A 23106-nucleotide genomic window follows, 5' to 3' on the forward strand; every position below is an offset into this window, starting at 1 on the left:
ATATATATTTTTTATATATATTTATACATACCACAAATGCATACTTGTCTATCACTTGAATTACAGAAGAAAAAGGAATTTTGCTTGTTAAAGTGTGACCATGATACACAACAGGTTCATTGTTTGAGCCATCCCAGCAATCAATTTCCAGGCAACGGCATCCTTTTAAGAGAGCACTTCAAAAGAACAAAAGAAACAATTTTACAGTCAAAAGAAAGATACCACATTTTCTTATACAAGTCACTGTATTTCTGATTACAAGCACATTGAATAATTAAAAAAACCTCTACTTTTTCATCACAAAAGAAAAGAAATCCTATAGAATTATACAGATACGAGATAGAGCTGTTTTTCATTTTCTGTTGTTTATCTTAAGCATGTTAGGTAATAAACTTTATTAGAGCATTAAGGAGTAACACGGATTATCTGAATAACCTTCATTAAGAGACTAAAAATGAGGGTCAAAGATTTAAATAAAAGAATTTTGGAATGATGGCAAATTGTTGCTTAAAGTAGAAGAAGAAATGTTTGAAAGGGCCTTTTTTTTACAATTGCAGGATTTGTCTGCAAGTTATATCATTATATTTAAAAACAACAGCATCACACAGAATCAGGTTGTGCTTGGTCTTAACATAATTCAGTTGTTCTCCCCCCACCTTATTTCTAAGAGGGAGTGCTAAAGTTTCTCAGATGCCTTAAATTCACTCTGTTTTAATTTTTAATATGCTAGTGGCACCCCTTAAATGTCTTAGGTTTCTAATATTTGTCTTGCTACTCATTTAAACATTTCTTGTAGACTATTTTACCTAATTTTACCTACATGCTGCCCTTTACATGCTAACGATATCTCAAAGATGTTTCTAGCTTATTTTAGCATTTTATATTTTCCTTACACAAATAGTAGATAAAGAGGAAGAGGGCAGGGTTTCATACCCTCTTTGCAATTACTGTAAGCAATGCAGTATTAATGTCATATCATTTTAAATACTGCTAGAAATAAATTCACTAATGTTTCTGATGATTGTAAGCCATTATAGAATATCCAGACAACAACCAAAACAAGAAAGTTCAGATAGATGATGGTTCCGATGGCTTTCACTTCACTAAAATAGTACAAAGTAATAGGAATGCTGGACACCTCTCTTCCAAATTCTTCATGCTTTCTGTCCCCCTCTGTATTGCCTTTATTATGTAACCTATTTTCTCCCTCCCTGATCATTTCTTTTAAATGCATTTTGGTAGTAAGGAATCCTGGTTTCCTTCTCCTCTTGGACTCATATGCTGCACATTCAAAGACAAAGTTTCTTCTCCCTCCTGGCTACTATAGTGTCCACTTTTTGTTGTTGTTGTTTCTAAATTGACATAAGCTGCAACATACACTGATCATAGATATCCTTCACATACTCCACCATACTGTACCGTTGCATCCTGTATATTGATAAAATTAGACTTTGCCCAGGAATTGTACATTTATTTCAGGGAGTTATTTATTTTTTCATGGCATATTGAGATTAAAAACTGATTTAATCATATACTGTGCAGCATACTATAGATTTCATTTGCTGTGAGGTAGATTTTTTGAGATGTAAGTGAAACAATAGATTGTTTCCAGACTATGAACAGATGGTTTGGCAAATATATTGAAAAGCATACATACAAAATAAAATGCCACTCTCACATTTTCTACTTGTATCTGTGATGTTTTCATTCCTTATTGCCAAGCAGGATTATATGTGACTTAGTATTCACTACAAAAAAAAAAAAAAAAAAGCAAAAGAATGTTTAAAATAATAAAAAACAGTATCTAAATACCTGGTATATCCCCATAAATGACTGGGCCCTATTAGTTGGTCAGATATCAAGTAGGTGTTGTGAGAAGATGAAATAAAATAGTCACATAATGGGTGGTTCATATCTTGGTAGATGGTCTTGTGATCGTTTTTAAATATCGAACAGTCTTCTGAGCTCATATACCTTATAAATCCTTCAAATGACATCTCCCTTCTTTTCCTCACTGAACAAAAAAGAAAGCAAAAAATTTCTGGTGTGAAGCTAAACTGATGGTTGCATCTGTGTATTTCCATGATTTTTAATAACCAATTCTGAGTATTGCTAAAGGTTATACAGCATAACACTTTCCTGCAATTTTAAAATTCATAACAAACAATATAAACCCAAACATCAGATGTGTGCAATTCTGGAGATAAATTGCTCTGGTTGAAAATTATGAGACATTTTTATTCTTCTATGGACACCAGTAAGAAGAGTTTGCAGTAGTCTTAATTAAATGCAGAGGAAAATATTTGTTGTTGTTTAGTTTTGGAAAGTAATATGCCAGCCCATGTATGAAGAGAATCTTCTTTTCTCTGTAGAAAGAACAGGAATTATTCTCCAAAATGTCAGTCAGAGACTGTCAAAATAGTCTTACAGAAACTGTGATTCCTAGCACCAAATGTCTTCCTCAGTGGTGGAAAATTCCAAATAAATAGTGATTAAATAATGTTTAAATTAGAAGTATTTGAAATAAAAATAGCATCGTAACAAAATAAATGAGTGCCCACAAAGATGAATTGCAAATCAAGCTTATTATATTACTTCATCTATAACAAAATATGTTAATTGCCTCCATACCAGTGATAGTCATCCCATTTGTTTTGTTTTTAACTGATTTAATGGCAAACAGTTCCATTATACTGCCAACTGCTGCTCCAATGTCATGCTTCAAATGTAATAATTTTACAAATGATATAAACCCAGAAGTCAGCTTTGCTTCAAAACATAACCTACTTTGAATTAGTCAGGGATTTTGCCCAGTGCTGGCTGCAAAATAACCTTATTTTTGTCATCATAGTTGGCTAGTGATAATTAAGCAGTAAGTAATCCAAGATTACTTTCTGTTAACACTAACTTAAAGAAGTCAATGTATACAAACTTTTGACAAAAAAACCCAACAACAACAAAAAAACCCACCCAAAACACTTATCTGACCTGTTAGTTCTTGATACAGCTATAAGAATCACAATTCACAGGTTAGAGTTGCAATCATCAATCTTCAGTATGTGTACAGACTGAAAGTTTTATATCTAAATGAGGATTTATTAAAATCATTCTGATGATGCTAAAACCAAGAAAATAATTATTTCTAAATTACACAGTTTTTTGAACTAGAAAACTTTGCAATGTTTTAAAATGCTAAACAGAAATAGAAAATAAGGATGAAGGCCCTCCAGAGATCATACATACATACCTTGTTGTCCTTAACCATAGAATGTTATTCCTACCAGAAGTCTGTCAAAGCTATTCTTAAAGACTTCCATTGATGAAGAATCCACAGACATCCTAGTAATCCCATCTCAGCACTAAGTAGCCTTATTGTTAGAAAGTTTTCTATAATGTTTACCCTGAAAATTCCTTGCTGTCCAAAATATTTGTTCTGTTTTGTAATATTCCTTTCCCTTTTTTTTTTTTTTCACAGTCTTATACATATATGCAGACTGCTGTTACACTTCCCCTCATTCCACTGCTTTCCAGAAGAAACAAGTTCAATTCACTGCATCTTGCTTTTTAGGTTAGGTTTTCTTAGACTTCTGATAATTTTCATTGTGTTGCTACAACCCTTTTCATCTGGTGAACTCCCTTCTTGATGTTTGATGCCCTAAATGGAATGTAGTTCTTCTCCTTCTTGAAGTCCATTCTTCTTTTCTATATCATCAGTTTGCCAAGTTCACTTTGACTTCTAATCTTGTTCCCTATTAAACTTGAAGTTCTGGTGTTAAATTTAAATTTAATACAATTAATTTCTCTTCCATCACCCAGCTTATGAATGACATAATTGAAATTTGGATCCAAACACAGTGCTCAGTGAAGCTGTAGATTGGTGTAGCCTTTCAGTTTGACTCTAAGTCATTGATGACTAACTTATCAGAGTAATTTTCTAATGAGTTGCTTAAGTATCATGTAGTTATTGTGACTGCTTCCTCAACTTGTTTTTTAGAATGCAAGACAGTGTTGAAAAGTATGATTTTTCTTCTATCCACCAGTGCTGTTACTCTCTCATAGGAGAAAACTGGATTCTACTTCTTCTTGGAATGTCCTGACAAACTCTTACTCATCCTTACCATCCTAGACATGATTACATATTCATTATTTGTTCCATTTTTTTTCTGGTAACAGACTGGTGTCTAGTTCCTTGGATGTTTCCTTTCTAAAATAGATATTACATTTGATCTTTCCCAGTCTTTCAATTCATCATCCATTCTCCACATCTTTTCAAAGGTAACCTGTATTAGCCAAGTTTGTTACAGTCAATTTTCTAAGAACTTACGGATTTGTCAACCTGTCTTCACTGATCTGATTTAAGCATGTCCTGCCTTGTTTTTTCCATATTTTTGACTGTGATCTTACTCTGGTCTCATTAATAATATTAGTCACCTGATTGTACTTAGGTAGTGGATCAAGAATTTCCTTGGCTTTTCTTTTAACTAACATATTTGCAGAATGACATTGCTACCCTGATGACTCTTGACAGTTGTATCTTATTTAGTATCTTGACTTTTTTGATTTATCCACATGCACATGTTATATTGTTTTATACTTGTAGCAGTAGGATTAAGTTTCTACTTTCTGGGTCTTTAAAAAATATTTTTAATATTTTACATATTGCTCAAAACAGAATACATTCATCCTGTATGCTTTATCTATAATGAATTACATGAACTTTAGACTTAATTCCTTTGAAGAGAAGGCTTTTCATCGGTAGTATCTGGTTTTCATTTCTGATTAATTTATTTTTCATGCCCTGTATATTTCTCTGTGTAATTTCAAGTTGGGCCAGTAACTCCTTTTTTTTTTTTTTATTTGCTAACAATTCTTACATGATTTTTTTTAATGTTTATCTTTTGAATTAGTGAAAAATACTGACTTTACAAGGTTTTTTATTTTCTGAATTATTTTTGATGCTTTTCTGGCTGCTTTTGTCATTGACAAAAGATAACTACAATGTTCTCAAGAAGACAACTTATGTTTATCTAAATATGCTCATGGCCATAATCCCCTAAAAGTGAAAACATTATAAAGCAACTTTGTGTTACTTTGCTAGCTAACATTTAAGCTCTTTGACTTCAGTAAAATGTTCAGCTCACGTCTCTAATCAATGGACTAAAAATATTTGTATTTTTATACAGTTTATTACAGGCCCTTGCATTACATTGGCTTATAAGTTTTTTTCAGGGATCTGTAGTTGCTGTCCTTGAACTGCATACAGCTAAAGTCACCATTATGTTTCTGGAGAACTACGAAAACTCCAGCCAACTCTGTAAAATGTGAAGATCTATCTGTAAGCAGGAAGAGATTGCCTTTGCACTAACAGTTCTGGAAGCATATGCAGTTCTGTGAATTGAGATATGCAAAAGAGCATCACGTGAACATAAATGGCATACCATCTGCTAAAATACATTTTCAGTGATCTGATGTTTGGTAGAAGGTATTATAGTTTTTAGAGTTTAAGATAAAGGTAGGCTCAATTTTTTTCTTATTGCTACTATTTGTTCACCCTTCTCTTACCAGTGGAGAAAACCTACTGGGTTTCTTTAGAACTCTCTCTTATCTTTCTCTGATGAAGATACCAAAACTAGCTAGAAATGGAAGAGGGTGCTTTTTAAATTCTGAGGAATAGCACAGTCATACTATTTTCTGACCATTTGCAGACATTTTCTGAAATGGGAATTCCTCTCCATAACTATTCTGCAGTAAAAAGAGAATTTCATCAAGACCTCACATTTCTTCCCTAGAGGAACCTCAGTCTTTCTCTCCATTAGGATCCTTTAGTGATAGTTAGTGTGCACTCATATCCGTCTGGTGTAGAAAGGAAAAGAGAAAGCAAGAAACAATTTCTGTCTTCTTGTAGCTTCTTGTTGTTTACAAAGTTCAGTGCTTTTAGCTTTCCCTCCCCTTTTGGATAGTCTGGAATACAGTTTATTAATAATATTCTTTTTTTCCAAACATAATTTAAAAAAAAATTTTTCCCCCATTCGTCCGGTTAAGGTAAATTCCAGCTCTGCCATATATACAAATACTGCCATATCAGAGAGGAATTATGGATATAACCTGAGTATTTGAAAGACGTGGATTACCTTATATGCCTATGTTTTTTAGAGTTTATTACGTTCTGTTTTCTTATTTATCTTGGAACTTCTTTGAGAGTATTTTTCTTTCTTTATGGAAAGAAAAAATTAAAGCTTTCATGAGATGTTTGCTGCCCTGAAGGGACTGAGGCCTGTGGAGGATCCACACTGAAGCAGATGAATCAAGTAAGAGGGAAGCAGTAGCAAAAGAAAAGTAAGAGAAAGGTGGAGCAGCAGAAACAAATCACTATGCATTGACCAGAGCCTCCTGCAATACCTGTTTCCTCACTGAAGTGACTGAGTACAACCTGCATCAATGACAAGGTGGGAGAAGAGGTGTCTGGACTGAAGTGGAGACTCGGAAGTAGGGAGGAGAGGAGCCTGAACTGAAGCTAGGCCTGGGAAACAGGGAGAAAGGTGTTTTCCCTGTGTTTAAATGTTTGTGTTCTTTGTTTCCTAATAGCCAAATTAGTAATTAAATATTTATGTTCATTGGCCAACAGAGAGATTGAAATGGGTACAAATATGTCTGCTGGGAATTTTAGGGGTGAACTCATGAGAAACACTTGAAATCAGAGACAAGGGTGTTACCTTGCTATATTGGAAGAAGGAAGCTTTCCATAATTGTTAAAAGTATCAAGTAATAACAGCCTCAAGGCAGAAACATTATCAGATGGGATTTCATACTATGAAATGAATGAAATGTTGACTACGTAATGTCAGACTAAAACATTTATATTCTAAGTGAAGAGTAAAGACAGAAATATTTCCTTGGATAAAGTAAGAATACAGTTATAAGATAAAAGTAAGAATACAGTTATTCCTTTTCTATTCTGAGTTTACATTCTAGGGAGTCTATTTTCCACCTGACCCACACTTGTAACTAATACTGGTGTGTACTGGAATCAAGGAGCTGTCTGAGCTGCAGTTTAGTTTTCTAAGGGCTTGTAGCTCATTATTGATTGTCTTCTGGTGAAAGCTTTTCCTAAAACTGGATATTTACATGCTCTTTCACACATCTGAATTTTTGTGTCTCATGAATCCAGCTTCAGCCATTGTCTTACTTGAGATTTTTAAGTCATCTTTCTTATTTCATGTGATTTTTTATGAAATCTGTAGGAATTTGACTGAGATCACTACTCTGTTAAACTTGGTTTACATTGGCCAATGGGATCAAAAATTGTCTCCTGCTAATGCATGCTTCCCTCTGTCTCTTTCTCTCACATACATGCACACAAAAAAACAAGTTTAAAAGAATGTATATCCTAGGAATAAATTGAAGATTTTTTTTTTTTGATTCACAAATATATTCTGGATTACTCAAATTCTTTATCTGACATGTGCACCAAGTTTATATTGTTATTTACAATGTAAGCAAGTTTTTCAAGACAGGATTCTATTTTTGACCTGGTTTTGTACTGCCTAGCAGGAAAATACAGAGACAGGAGCAGAATCTTTGAATGGCATTACAGTGTAAATAGTAGTGGGATGTACCTTCTTATCCTCACTGTGCCTCTAATGCCTCATGTAAATACTGAACAATGAGCAATATTTTTTTTTAAAAAAAAAGGATATATACCAAGCGTTAAAAAATAAAGCGCATTTGGTTGACATACAACGTTTTCTTTAATCTCACTTAATGACTCAAGACTTCTATTCAAAATTAATAATAAATGGAGAGATAATCCAATGTTTGTGTAGAACAAAACTGACATTTGGACATCAGTAAGGCAAAACTGTCAGGTCTGAATCATATATTCACCACTTTTATGATCAATTCCATAAAATAGCTCCTTAAGCCAAAAATGCAAGCTTTAGCACACATACCAAAAAATCTGTTAATGCAGCATTTTGCCATTAGAAATTTAAATTGTACAATAAAAATGGAAGAGTAATGTATTCCATACTGTTCTTGAACTAAGTACAGCACCCTCAGAGAGTTAATTCAGAGTTATCTGGCTCAATAGCATTGAAAAGTCCTCTCTCTCTCTCTCCACAAATGTTAAGGATGCAGTAAATGGTATAGATGCACTTAACATTGTGTATAAAATGTAGTCACTGTTTTCATCTTAATATTGACATGCTAGTGCTATCAGGTTTATCAGATAGATAATGGTTGTTACTATTAGCAAACCAGTCAATCAAGTGTCAAAATCTGCCCTTTTCTCTTTCGGCAATACACAGGACAAGGATGGCAGATGAGTCCAACAGATCATCCTGATGAAGAACATGCTATACCAAATTCAGAATGACAGTTACACAAAATAGTCTATCACAACACCATATGAATCAACTATCATGTCAATCATATCTGGAACCTTTCAATAAATATGTTAGAGTGGGAGTATTATTTCACTCAAAGGAGAATGAACAATACAGCTATTATTTAATTCAGTAAGATTATTTCCAATTACAAGACAAACAATTTTATCACAGATGAAGAAACAAAAAAGAATTTGGCTCAGCATCTGAAATTTAAACAAGACATTAAATTAAAACTATAGAAACTTCAGTTGATATTTACAAATGTTTTCTAACTGACTAAAGGTTCTTCACTGTTTAACTGCATTATAGCTATTAACTTTCCCATTAACAAAACAAAAGGAACCCTTTAAACTGGTAACTTGTTATATAATTAATTAGTCAACATATTAGTTCTCAGAAAGAGTAGAATATATTCAATAAAATATGTTCTAATTTAAAAGGCAAACTCAGAAAGTAATAGTATAAAGAATCAAAGGGGTTGTAGCTATTATTGGACAGTGAGTGACTCTTAGTGAAACATCAAATGTTTTCTGTTTCCTGTTGAAAGTGATCCAGTTTCTTCTTTCCACCACAGTGGGAATGATCAGCATAGATATTCCACAGTTATTAGCCCAAAAGGAAGATTTTCTCCTTCTTGGGTTTATTTTTCTTAACCAGTTATCAATTCCATCCATTATCAAAGACTGGGAACAAAAGGAAACTAAGTTAAACATCTGAGATTCATTTTCCACTGGACAAAATAATAGTCTGCAATAAAATATAGTTAGCTCTGATTTCCTTTTCTTAGCTTAGTTGCAATTTTTGCCTTAAGTTATGTTCAGTGAAACTCAGCAGAAATGTTACACCACAACTTGAAGCAGCCTTCAACAGTTGAAGAATACAGATATTACAGATTTAACAAACCTCCACTCATCTCAGAGTTCTCATGATTCAGAAACTGTGATCAGGCCTCGATGAAGATCTTACATAGTGCTGCTTCTGCAAGTAAGTCAAGAGGACATATATGTCTTCAGGTTTGAGGGGAAGAGGGTGTGCATTATCACTTAATGCTTGGAGAGAAGACTGTATAATGAGCAGACAAACAAAATGGCAGAGAAGAACCCTAAGAAAAATAAAGTAAAAAAAGGCTTGTAATAACCAACAGCAAGCTGAAGAACAGAATATATAGAAGGACAAGGGAAAAAGATAAATAAATGACAAAGAGAGCAGATAAAGGAGAACACCATAAAAATAAAGAAATTAAAACACAGAAAGAAAAAAATAATAAATATATAAAACATTAAGGCAAGGCTTTTAAAGTAATAAATGTACGAGGTGTTTGCATAATGGTTTCAGAATATTATTTTGATAACTTTAAACACTCATTGAAATATAACTGGAGCTTTTCCTTTAAAAAAAAAAATGGCAACCACACACAAACCCTTCCATGGTAGCTAAACAAGTAAGAAATTTTGAGTTCTACAGGTATGCCTGCCTCAATAGGAAGAAGAACTTCTTGGTTAGAAAAATATTTTGTCTGCGAAGTATTACTGAAATCTGGAAGAACCCAGCCTGATCTCCAGATTCTAGGCTGAATTACCAGTGCTAGCTGCTTAGCTTCCTTCTACTGCAACATGAACAATGTCATGGATTCACTAAGACAGAGTAAAAGTGAAGTAGCATAAAAAAGAAACTATAAAACTGCTAGTCAAAGTGTGGGCAGGCTGCAAGGGAGGAATATAGAAACACTGCTCAGGCATGATGAAATGGTGTTTGGAAAGCCAAAGCTCAACCAGAACTGAAACTGGCAAGGGACATCAGTGGCAACATGGAGCACTTTTACTGCTGCATTAGCTAGGTTTTTAAAAAGAGGTAAGTGGGCCTGCTGTTGAATAGGGCAGGTGGTTTAGTGACAGCAAACACAGGCAATGCTAAAGTACTCAGTGCTGTCTTTTTCTCAGTCTTAGTGTAGGCTTTGTACTCACAGACAGGGTTCAAGGAGGAAAGAAACTACCACCAGAGAGAGATTAAGATAAAATAGATTACTGGAGAGAACTCAACACATAAAAGTCCATGGGACCAAATGAGATGCATTTGAGAGTGTTAAGACTGTTGGCTGGTATCACTGCAAAGCCATTCTTTATCATCTTTGAAAGGCCATAGAGATCAGGGGAGGCCCCCATGACTGGAGAAGAACAAATGTTGCACTCATTTTTGAAAAGGGCAAGGACTTTCTGTGCTCACAGCCCAGAAGGCCAACCATATCCTGGGCTACATAAAAAGCATGGCCAGCAGGTCAAGGGAGGTGATTCTGCCCCTCTGCTCTGCTCTGGTGAGACCCCACTTGGAGTACTGCATCCAATGGTGGAGTCCTCAGCACAAGAAGGACATGGACCTGTTGGAGCGGGTCTGGAGGAGGGCCACCATAATGATCCAAGGGCTGGAGCACCTCTCCTATGAGGCCAGGCTGAGAGAGTTGGGGTTGTTCAGCCTGGAGAAGAGAAAGCTCCAGGGAGACCTGACTGCAGCATTTCAATACTTCAAGGGGGCTTAGAAGAAAGATGGGGACAAATTTTTGTGCAGTAGGACAAGGGGTAATGGTTTTAAACTAAAAGAGGGTAGGTTCAGACTAGATATAAGGAATAAATTTTTTTACGATGAGGGTGATGAAACACTGGAACAGGTTGCTCAGAGAGGTTGTAGATGCCCCATCCCTGGAAACATTCAAGGTCAGGTTGGACGGGGCTCTGAGCAACCTGATCTAGTTGAACATGTCCCTGCTCATTGCAGGGGAGTTGGACTAGATGACCTTTAAAGGTCCCTTCCAGCCCAAACTATTCTATGATTCTATGATTCTATGATTCTATGATTCTATGATTCTATGATTCTATGATTCAATTCAGGGAACTACAGGCTGGCCAGATTCACTGTCATCCCTGGGAAAATCATGGTGCAAGAACTCTTGGAAAACATTTCTGGGCACATGAAGGAGGCTGTGGATCTCTGTCCTTAGGAGTTTTCAAGTTTTGACTGAAAAAAAAAAAAACATGCGAAAACTATTCTGAACTCAGTGTTAACCTTGCTATGAGCAGAAGCCTGGAGTAGCTGCCCTCCTGAGGTCCCTTTCCATCTGCACAGTTCCATGATTCTGTAACAGTAGAAGTCTGTGTTTAGAGCCCTATGCTTAGAAGCTGATCAGAGAACAAAATGGAAATGGCATTTCAGGTTGGGAGAGCATAAATAATTAATTATAGCTTTAACCCCAATAATATGGATAATGACATCAGTAGATAAATGATGGCACAGATTAATAACCAGACTCCATGCCCACTGAAGATGCTGAGGATCCACCACATTTGCAAGACTGCTTCAATGCATCCCTGATACCATTACCAATCATATCCAACTGAGGGTAAACCAGAGTGTAACTGTCTAACGTTTCAGTCTTTCTCAGTAAAGAAAAACAGGTATAAACTTCTCAAGAGATACATCCTTAGAAGTTGTTTTCCTCTGTGAAATCTGTTATTAGATTACTTCTAAATTTAAACTTTCTGCCATATAACATTCAAATATAGACATACCAAATGCAAAAAAGTATGATTCATGGGAGCATTCTATTAGAACAAATTGTAGGTTTAAATAGTATAAAATGTAAGTACTATATCAAACTAGTAGCATGTATTTCTTCCATTTGTAAGATCAACTTTAAGCAAAAAGCTCTACAATATCGACAATGCTGTAACAATTAACTTGATCCCCAAGTAGGATTAGAACCATCTTGGCTGTAAAATCAGTTCTGAAATGCAATGGGTTTAACTAAACTTCTTTTCACTTTATTGTGATTGTGGATCAGGGTACTGAGTAGTTAAACCAAACTAAATTATATAACATTAATTTTTGACATTTTCTAGTCTTCAAAAATGCTGTCCTCAGTCTTCAGATTTTAATACTGATAATTAAAAAAAAAAATTCATTCACTATTACTGATTTAATTATGGTTGATTTCCTCTAAGAGAAATATCCTGTGCTGAACAGACCAGTTTCTAACAAAACATAATTTCTTTTTTTTTATCTTTGTAATCCAATATTTATATTCCTCTAATTAATTAAGCAAAATTATTTTTGAACACTTAGCTAAATAAAAAAAATTCAGTCTGGCTTCCTAGTAATGGTTGTTCACATGTTTCAGTGGGCATTAAAAAGATTTAGTGCAGTTTATATTAGCTCATCTACTGTATGAAAATTGTATTTTGTTTGAAGCAATCTACATGTACATTTTGGACCAGTATGTTGCAACAAGAAGTAAGAATAATGGATCTGGTAAGTGATGTTACATGCTATCACTGAGCATTATGCTGTGTAAATTTATTGCACTTTATTAACGGATTCTTTTGTTATTACATTCACAATGTTTAAAGATCTGAATTTCAAAAAATCAACATTTTGTACAAGTGCTTACAAAAGATATTCTAAAACTTACATAATTACAATATAATTGTTTAATTTTCTTTAAAATGTTCAATTTGCATAGTCAGATGAGTATTCAAAAATATAAACACAGTCACTGACAGAAGCACAAAAAGTAAGAGCTAGAAATCAAATACTTAAACTATGCATACCTTCTTCAATGGGTTCATACTTCAAAATAATTTCTAAGGCAGTCATTTCACAGACTTCCGTTTCATGTTGTTCTTTTATGAGGAATTCAATGAGCTCGGTGTCAGCTAGAATTCTGCAGTTTGGAGAGTAAGCACGGAAAAGTTCTTGAAATTCAGGTCTGTGCACAATAGTTCGATAAATTGCCCTGAAGTCTTCTATGTTAATCGTATGTTCCTTCCGTTTGTCAACAGTTTTCTGTAAAAAAAAAAATCAAAACAGTCAATACAAAGATATGCAATGATACAAAGATACACATAAAACACTCTATTATAACTCATCATAAGGGTGAGAACAATAGAGAAAACCACAGGCAACAGTGACTGCAATTTATTACCAAATTATATTCTTCTGCTTCTTTATGCAACTTTTACATTTGACTTTGTGTGTTAAAAATATTTTACACAAATTAAAATGTACCATATGACATAATTCGCATCTAAGTAATTACAATAAATTTCTATATAACACATACGCAATATTAAAACACATTATATAAAACCTCTAAAACACTATGCAGTAAAATAAATCTGCAGCATAAAAATTATCAAGTGGAAAATATATTTAATATGATGCCTCTCCAACAGCAATTTAAACTTTATTGTAAAAACTGTCAATTAAATTTACATACAATATACAGCAAACAGTAATTAAAAAATGAAATAAGGATGACCAAATTATCATGAGATCCAAGACTTACAACACATCAGATAGGAAACATTATTAAAGTTTTGAGACAAGACACTTTATAATAACCTATGACATCGTGTTCTATTCTTAACAAGCCAGAATGTTTAACTCAGATTAATTATTCACACTTTCAGAATTCTTAAACTGTAAGCTTGTTTTCATAGAGCTTACAAAATGTTAGCACATTAATTAATTTGTGTTTCAGTTTAAAAGCCACTAGAAAAATCAAAATGGCAAAAGAATTTGAGTAGAATAATACTTTTTTACTATTTCTGCCATTTTTCATTTTTCTCAGGCTTAACAATTTTATTCTTTAAAATTTTCTACATTAAATATGTAATTGTACATACAATATATAGATGTTTCTAACAGTTTAGCTTGTATTAATCTTAAGAGTTGCCAAATTAAGAGAAACTTTGGAAATTTACTGACAAAATTACTCACAAATTCATAAGTAAATGGCAATTCATTGCCTCATTGATTATCACTGTAAGCTGATCAAAATTCATAACTGTTAGTTCCTTAAACTGAGACTACCAAAGAGGCTAAATTTCAGCATCTAATAACATGGCACCTACTGTGGTTATTAGAGCTTCCCCAAAAGTGTCCATAAACATAAAAGGGCTTACTTGAGCTTTGGCTGCTCTTTGATAAATACTTTTGATTACTACTAAATTAGTTTTGAAAAGACACCATAAAAATTAAAATCCTAATGATACATTACCAGCTTCTTCCTATGCAGTACATTTCCTACTAAGAGATGTCTGAATAAGTACAACAATAAAAGTAAAAATATATTAGATAACCAAAACAAGTACAAAAGTAAATTTAATGAGGAGTTCTAGCCAAAAATTTTACAAATCAGTACTTAAGTATTTGCTTTGAGATTGTGAAAGAGAATTGTAATGATCATTTAAAAAAAAAAAATCATCAGCAAGAAAATAATTCAATACAAATGCTAATAATATGCATTTCATTACTGCTTGAGAAATCCCACATGTAAGGTTAATATCTCCAATTTAATTTTTAACATCTTTAAGAAAACTGCAAATCTACTCATAACTATTAAATAGAAAAAGAAAATACCAACTTATTTTGGAATTGAACAATCTATCAGGACTCAGGAGATGTTCACTTAGGTATTGGAACAAAGTGAAGTTGGGAAAAAAATTAAATTTTCTATCTCAGTTGCATCTTGATGAAATGCTTGCAATAATGCTACACAGGAGAGCGTTGCAAATTAAAATTATGAAAATCATGTCAATATAAAAAAAGATTGTTATAAAATTTCTGTTGGTAGATTTTTATTATTCTTATTTTTATTAATGCACATCAAATCTTTGCTATTCAGAAAAAGAAGTATCTTGACAAAGACTTAGTCTTGAGAGGAATTATATGAAAATGTATTATTCCTTAAAAGTCTTAATGTTCATAATTCTGATATTGCTTAAAGGAACATTACAGTAAGATACATTCAAAGACAATAGACAAGAAAAAAGCAGATTTTTCTTTAAAAACTATGTTTTCTAGAAAAATGGTATTGTCATGTATAATCATTCGATTAACTGTTGATGTGTAGTTACTGACAATGATACCAGTAAGATTTCCTTCCAGACTGCTTTGCATTTTTATGTACTATTATACTGATGAACAATTTTAGTCCCAAAACTATTGAAAACATGCAAATGTCTCCCAAATAGCAAAGAATACCTAACAGTCCTGCTACAAATTACTAGATCAGACTGTTGAGTATATTATATTGTTAATTATAACTAGATCAGACTTGTTCTATGCAGGCCACTTCCTCAAATAATTACTCTTCTCTACCCGCAATTGATCATCTCTCAAATTTCTGTCAGAAAGAAAAGGAAGTGGAAAATACAGGAAACAATGAGAAATAGTTTCAAGCTCTCATGAGATTCTCAAGGTTGGCAATTCTGTCAATGCAGTGCAAGTTCAAAAACCACAGGCAGCCTCTTTAGCAAAGGTTGAGTTCATGCTGCCAGCTTTACCTTGGCTCAACAAGGCAGAGAACAATAAGAGGAACAAGATAGAGTGAGGAAATCCTAATGTCTTCCCTCTGCCTGCTTTCCTGCCTGTCAGCATGATGTGACCTAAAAGTTTCTGACTTGCCATAGTCAATTCTCTGTCAAACCTGGACAGAATCAGCCAGCTGGTTACAAAAATCTCAAAGAAATCACATATATATGTAGCCACTTGGCTTCCTTCCCTTAGGAAAACAGCTTGACCAAACAGCTATTTTTGGTAAAGAAAATGAGCTGAAAGAAAAAATCATACGTCTTCTGAATAATTACTAGAGGAGACCTGAAGAACATGAAATCCCGATATGTCCAAAGGCATTCAGTTTTGCAGTATTTGCTCACTGGGACTGCATCCACTTGATGGTAGTTTGCTTACCTACATTAAATTAACTTATTAGTAAGTCCAATTTCTAGCTGTGTCATGTAACCTTCATAAGAATGTCTTATATGTTGCCATATCTCAAAGTCACATCCTTCCCCAGGGGTTAGAGTGCAATTCCTATCCATTCAGGCGCACCTCTTAAATACAGAGATATAGTGGAAAATTGAATAACAAGTGGATCTATGTTGACCTGAAGCCTGAGCAGATCAGACAACTCCATATTGTCCTCCTGGCAAAAGGATTTTTAGGAAGTCACTCTAATGGCTCTACCCAGCATCCGACAGGCATGTCTGGGCTCATTAGCTTGATCACAGAAGCAGCTGGATGGAATGAAACCAGAATATCTTAATTTTTCTCAAGTTAAGCCTTGTTAGAAAAATGTTGGGAATCAAGACCTACATATTTTCCATCACCCTACACTATTTTGGTTTGGTGAAGAGATGATGGTGATGCAACAACTCAGTTATCTATTTTAGACAGAAACAAAAGACCTGAACAAGGCAAATTATTTGCTGATTTAGCACACCCTATTAGCATGAAATTCACTTCTCAAAACATTAATTTTAAAAAGTCAGCAAATATAAGGCACTTACATAACTGGACTTCTAAACGTATTTAATTGCTTAACCTACATATTCCTCACCTTGAAAACATGTTTTACATGTGCAAAATCAAAAGGTATTTGCAGTTTTTCAAGCAGCTTCATTGTACTGTCTAAATCAATCTTCCCAGTCCTGAACTCATTCTGAATGATGGACAAAAACCACGTATGAGAGATCAGGTTAAGGAAACTTCTGGCCCATGTCATTACCTTTTAATAGAATCATAGAATTGTTTAGGTTGGAAAAGACCTTTAAGATCATCCAGTCCAACCATTAACCTACACTACCAAGTCTACTCTAAGCCAATCAAGGGTAGACTAGACTAAACCATGTCCCGAAGTGCCACATCTACCCGTTTTTTGAACACAATATAGTGGGAGGAGGGGAAGACGTTTAATTTTTTAAACCTAAAAAGCTTGCACTTTGCTTTTCTCATACTCTAGAACATCCTTGTCTTCTGACTTCCGACAATGTAGCAGGCTCTGAGGCACACAGGAAGATATTTTTGCTCTGCGCCCAGAGACTCTGAGGGCAAAGGTAACAAAAAGGGCTGGAGAAAGGGAAGGGGAGGGTGTGAAGGAAAACAAAGGGTGGTCAGGGTGAAGAAAGGGGCACAGTGAGAGGAGGGGAATGTGGGGAGGCCGAGGGGATTCGGCAGCTGTGGGGAATGGCGGGAAGAGGAGTGCCAACAACAAGCAGCAACAAGGTGAGGGTGCCCAGCACTGCACCCACCCAACCAGCCCCAGCTGGACCAGGCCAGACCAGGCTGGACTGGCTGCCCCAGGCCCTCCCCTACCGCCCAGCTCGGGGTCCCATGCGTGCATAGGTCGGGCCCAGACCTGGGGGAGAAGGGCACACAGGGGGAGGTCGCACAACAGCACTTGTTGCAGGGCAGGGAGAGGAGAGGAGAGGAGGAGGAGGAGGAGGTAGAGCAGGAGGAGGATATCTGTTCTCCTCCATGGCGGCTCTGCATCGCCTGCTCCGGTCTCTTCACTGCGGTGGTGTTGGCAGCATTTGGCAGGACATCACCTCAGCTTGCTCTGGTTCCCAGCAGGGACCTTCCCTTACCCTCACACCCCCGTGCCCCTGCCGGGATGCCCAGCACCCTCTCGGCACTGCCCCCACTCTTGGCCTCCCACCAGCACTGCCCCGGCTGCCACTGTGAGGTCACAAACAGCGAGCCCCCAGCGCAGGCCCTTTCCCGCCACCGCTGCCCCCCCTCCCACTCCCCGCCACCATTTTGTGCCTTCTCCCTCCAGCACGAAGTGGCCCACGTGCCCTCCCCTCGCCTGCAGGCTCCCGCCCTTTGGCTATAGCCCTCGCTGCCAGCATGTACGCGAGGCAGGAGCTGCATGAGCCGGAGAAGGTGTCTCTCATTTGCAGCCTGTTGCGCCAGTCCCCTCCCGGGGAGTTCGGCCAGGTTGTCCATGATCTCTCTGCTCTAGTCCAGGATGACAAGCTGGTGAGGCAGGAGGCTGCCCGTGTGGGGGCCTGTCACAACAAGAACAACTTCACCCCCATCCGAATAAAGGGGCGCACTGTGCTGCTGACCCACTACAACGACTTAGGGGGAAACCGCTTCTTTGACCCTCAGGACAAATTCTCTTTTGAGTTTGACCACCTGCGCGGGGTAACCAGCAAACCCCAGCTCCACGGTGTGATGCTGGATGAGGGGGAGCTGTGGCGAGAGGTCCTCCACAAGGGCTTGAAGGCCTACGTGAGCTGCCACTTTCCTGTAGGGAACTGCTGTGTGTTCAAAAAAAGCCTGGGGAAGAGGCCGATGTTTGTGGCCTGCATTGAGGCTCATCAGTACCAGCCTTCAGATCACTGGAACAGCCTTTGGAAGTCAGACTGGACTTTTGCCCTGACTCCATTTACCACTCAAGTTACAGGGATCTTTCTCTTTCAGATACACTACTTCAAAGATGCCAACCTCCATGTAACTGTCAGCAAGTCTGTGACTGAGACCCTGAATGTGATAGACCAAAGTCAGTGTGCCACAGATTTTGTGAAATTTGTGAAAGCTGAGGACACCAAGTTTCACGTTGCCCTTCTGGAAAACTTTCAGGCGTTGTCAGAGGATATATGGGGAAAAAATCTGCGGAGGAAACTCCCTGTTACTCGCACTTTTATGAACTGGAATAAACTGTTGAATGATCAGCATCTGAACACCCACGCCTCCAATACAGAAGTGCCTCCATGCTTACTGAAACACACTATTTGATATGGTGGCCTTAATAAAAAAAAAGGAAGAACAAGTCAAAATGGGGGTGTTCAGTTGATTTATTTCTGGATTACTCAGGAGAGTGCAGAAACTCTCATCAGTCAGTCACCACTTTGAAAATAATTCAGGTCTGTAGTGACTGAAGATAATTTGCTGTGGTTTTTATTTTCTTCATGTACTTTTCAGCTGCTTCTAGAGGTACTAGTAATGGTCGCTGTCAAAGGCAGTACAGTGCTACAGGTGACCCAGCAAGCAAACTCTTACTTTCCTTTGTAATTTTACCCAATATTATATTTAGTTATGTAACTTCATATTATTTGTGGCGTTGGTTATAAGGAAATCAGTAAGGTAGGTTAGCAAAGGTATTGAGGCACTATTTCGAGATTTTTTCCTTGATACTGAAACCCAGGAAATTCAGCCTTCAGGCTTTGCTTGTGCATACCTCTCTGTATGCGTAAGAGACATCCCTAACAGAATCACATGAACAAAGGGAGATCAGTACACAGGAGGAATAAATTTCCTATAGCTAATGCAGAAGATGTTTCAGGACTGACAATGGATGTATGCTGGATGTTGCAGCATTACGAAATAAAGCAATGCTACTTCCCTTCTGCCAGTGTTTATTACAAATGCCAAAGGAATGTATATGGTTTTGTTTTACTTTCAAACTATGACAGTGATGCTTTGCTAACATGTTTATTACAATAAATGATATGCCTACCACACTTGCTGTTTTCTGTAAACTTACCTTTTAATTAGAGTTTTATTAGAAACAAAGTTTAATTTCAAGCAGTAATGTAAACACTAAACTTTCTAAAAATATTTGTGTGAACATTTAATCATTATATAAATATTAGGTATTTTTAATGTAAGCATAAGATTTTGCTTTTGTTTCTCACTGCTGGTGACAATTACATTGTCACATGGGTTGAACATGCCCTTTTGTACATAGTGATCAGTGGCTTTATAGCTTCAGTGCTCAGACTGGCCATGATTGCTTTCATTGTCTTTGTTTTATATGTAATAAAGAACTATGCATTGTTATGGTTTTGGGGATAACCAACATTGGGCAAAAATGCCATCTTCAGATTACTCTTCTGATGCAAAATTAAGATTTTGCATCTGTACTCACACCTGATTTGGGAGGTTCCTTACTCTGTATATCTGGATGTGATAATTAATTACGCAGAGAAACCAATAATGGAAAGGTGTCTAATATAAAAACCATCATTCTGCATCATTCTATACTATTGATGACAAAGTCATATGCTCAATTTTTATTTATAAGCATACTAATTTACAAAGCCTTATTGCAGAAGAAGAGGTTGTAACGTTGCCAGTATTTGCATGAAACTGAAATAAATGAAATAGTGCCTTTGATATATACTGAATTTCTTCAGATTTGCATTGACTGGAGCACATTTTTCATCTGGTTGTTCATCATTATGGTCACTCAGCACAAAGATTCTGGGAGTGTTATACTAATAATTTATGTGCAGAAAGGTGCTCATCACGCAGGGTTTCCTTCCTGCAAGCAGAAAACAGACTGCTGCCCTTGTAACAATGTCCCTTGACAATGCCTTTTACAGATGCCCATTTGTTAGAGAATCTGCACCATGCACTTGAAGAGGGAGAAGGATGGAGCATGGAGACCATTTTCTGTGCTCCTTCAGTTCTTCACAGAAAGCTGCATTACCTATGGGTCATTCTATTTTCACCCCACAGCTGCTACTGAGATCCATCCAATACCAATCTAGCCCTTTTAGTGCCTATGTGCTGGAGACTATTCAATGAGCAAGCAGCTGTCTTTACATGGTATTTATTTGAATATGTGATTACTTTTTTATTGAAAATAAGAGTAATTTTATTAAAAATGTTACGCAACCCAGGGCTGCTATAATGAAGATGGCCTGTTGTGAGTGTAGTTCATGTCTGCAGTACAGAATAACAGATGAAATTTCAGACATAAATTTAAGTGCTAATAGAAACAGGGATATAGCACTAGAAATTCTGGGTTGTAAAAAAAGCACTTTATTCAAACACAAATATTGAACATGAGCTAACAATAAGGAAAAGTAGGGAACAATGGAAAAGACTAAGCAGTTAGATGACTTTCAGTTTCAACATTTATTCCACAAAATCAATCCCTTATGAGACACAAATAAATGACATGTTGCAATATACTGTTCTGTTCTGTAGAATTAAATTCTCTCTTCTTTAAAATGCAGTTTCTATATGGCAAAGCTGTAGCAAGAAGTGCAATAATAAAAATATTTAATATTGTAGGATTGGGTAGTTTTCCTATGTTCCCTATCAGTTTGCCTTTATGAACTTTCCATTTTCCTTCAGTTTCTTTTCTCTATAAAAGAGGGAATCTGTGATACCAGAATCTGCAACAAAAGCTGCTCAGAGGGATGGAGTTTGGACAGAATAAACATTCTGATCTGGATGAAAATGTTTATTCATTTATTGCAAAGCCTATGAAATTAATCTGGAAAAGGTAATTACAATAAAGGCTTCGTTAATTTTCCCTCTACATTTTCCATGATGGGCTTGGATTTTTTTTTTTTTTTCTTTTGGAAAGTTGAAACTTGAGGACGAATAAACATTATGAGAAGAAAGCGAACGTGTACAACTCCACTGAAAACTTTACTGAACTTTTACATATACACTTTTGTGACTCTGAATATGTTTGCGATTTAGTTGCAACTTCTTACTCTTTTGCCCATACCAGAATTTTTTTGTTGTATAAGAATACATTCCAACTCACATTGTCTTTATTCCTAAACCCCCCCTCCTTTACTCTCTACTGCTTTGAAAATCATTCACATTCTTATAGCTGCCTGTGAATCCACCTCTTTTTATTGACATCAGTACCCCATATTTTAAGAAAAGAAATGAAGAATAGGCATATATAACTAAAACAAAAAAAAAAGTTGTCAAACTGGATCTTACAATAGGTTTCCACTGCAGCCAGGAGTATAGCATACCTAGAATTGAAGCTATATCTACCTATTTACAGTCACAACTATCTACTGTTAAAGACATGCTTTGTGCCTGCAAAAACACATTATCATCAAGTATCTTTCTTTAATATGCTACCAATACTGCTTTCTCCTTCTTATCTTTGGTTGTTACTGAGTGGCCATGGTTATTTATCTCAAAGAGAGGATCACCTACTCTATCAGTTCGGAACATGATGAGAGTTTCTTTCAAAATAAAATGTGAATTTTGTTGAAAATCTGCTCCTCCATTTACAGGCTTGCAGACTCATTGGAATCATAAAGTTGGTACAAATGTACCTGAGCCAAATTGGCTCAAATTTTTGATTTCTGAAAATAATTTTGTATCTACCATTAATTGTTGCTGCAAAGAAAATTATCATTTTTATTACACCAGTAACATTAGAGCTTAGTTTGGACTTCATTGTCAGCTTCCAGCTGCATTAAAATTGGAAGAAAATCAACATTTGGTATTAGTATTTGGACTGAATATTCAATGTCCACATTATAAAGTTTGTTTCATGTTTTGCTAGTACTGCAGCAGGTGGAAAACCTATCAAAATGAGGACACAGCAAAAAAAGTTTCATCATTTCATTTTCAAATCTATGTGTTGAATTAAAAGCAACTTCCTTTGTAGTTTCAGACTAGTTAGACAAACTCGAACAGGCACTAAAGACTCAAGTTATCTCTTGGCAGAAAGCAAGGTCTATCAATACTCCCAGTCATTGGAAGAAATTCATGGTTTCCCTCTTACATTTTCCAAAAAGGGTACTAATTCTTTCTTTGCTTCATTCATGGAATGAAAAAGACAATATTGTAAAAAAAAACCCTCTACTTGTATGTTTTCCAGGCTGTAGTCTATATTAAAATCTCCACTGTGTTCCTTACTCCCTACTCCTTATCAAGTTGTGGAGAAGAAAGGAAAACATGGATTTGAAACAGAGGAAATAAAAGTGAAGGAAATACAAAAAACATTCTGTCAAGTGTATACCTCTCACCGATTTCAACAAATCGATGCATTAATGCTCCAGTTATAATAAGACCAAATTCAAGGATTATTTTCCCTTCTACAGTAAGAATGATTTAATATGTTCAACAAATCTGAAAAAGCGGATTTATTGCATTCGAAGTGCAAGATATT

At 35.9% G+C, this 23106-nt stretch overlaps 2 protein-coding genes across 2 annotated transcripts in view; one reads left to right on the forward strand and one right to left on the reverse strand.

Moving 5' to 3' along the window:
* PLCZ1 (phospholipase C zeta 1) overlaps positions 1–17698 on the reverse strand; it is a 56181-nt gene extending 38483 nt beyond the window's left edge. The window contains exons 1-5 of the mRNA XM_009488384.2: positions 17685–17698; positions 16780–16903; positions 12986–13220; positions 1813–2014; positions 32–176 (exon numbers count right to left, since the gene is read on the reverse strand). Of these exons, the coding sequence (XP_009486659.1) occupies positions 32–176; positions 1813–2014; positions 12986–13220; positions 16780–16903; positions 17685–17698 (720 nt within the window). The remainder of the gene's footprint in view (positions 1–31; positions 177–1812; positions 2015–12985; positions 13221–16779; positions 16904–17684) is intronic.
* A 370-nt stretch (positions 17699–18068) lies between these two features.
* Positions 18069–18962, forward strand: CAPZA3 (capping actin protein of muscle Z-line subunit alpha 3). Its single transcript, XM_009488386.2, has one exon. The coding sequence runs from the start codon at positions 18069–18071 to the stop codon at positions 18960–18962; it is 894 nt and encodes a 297-aa protein (XP_009486661.2).
* The last annotated feature ends 4144 nt before the right edge of the window (positions 18963–23106 follow it).

Source organism: Pelecanus crispus, chromosome 1 (genome assembly GCF_030463565.1).
Source record: "Pelecanus crispus isolate bPelCri1 chromosome 1, bPelCri1.pri, whole genome shotgun sequence".
Lineage (NCBI taxonomy): Eukaryota > Metazoa > Chordata > Aves > Pelecaniformes > Pelecanidae > Pelecanus > Pelecanus crispus.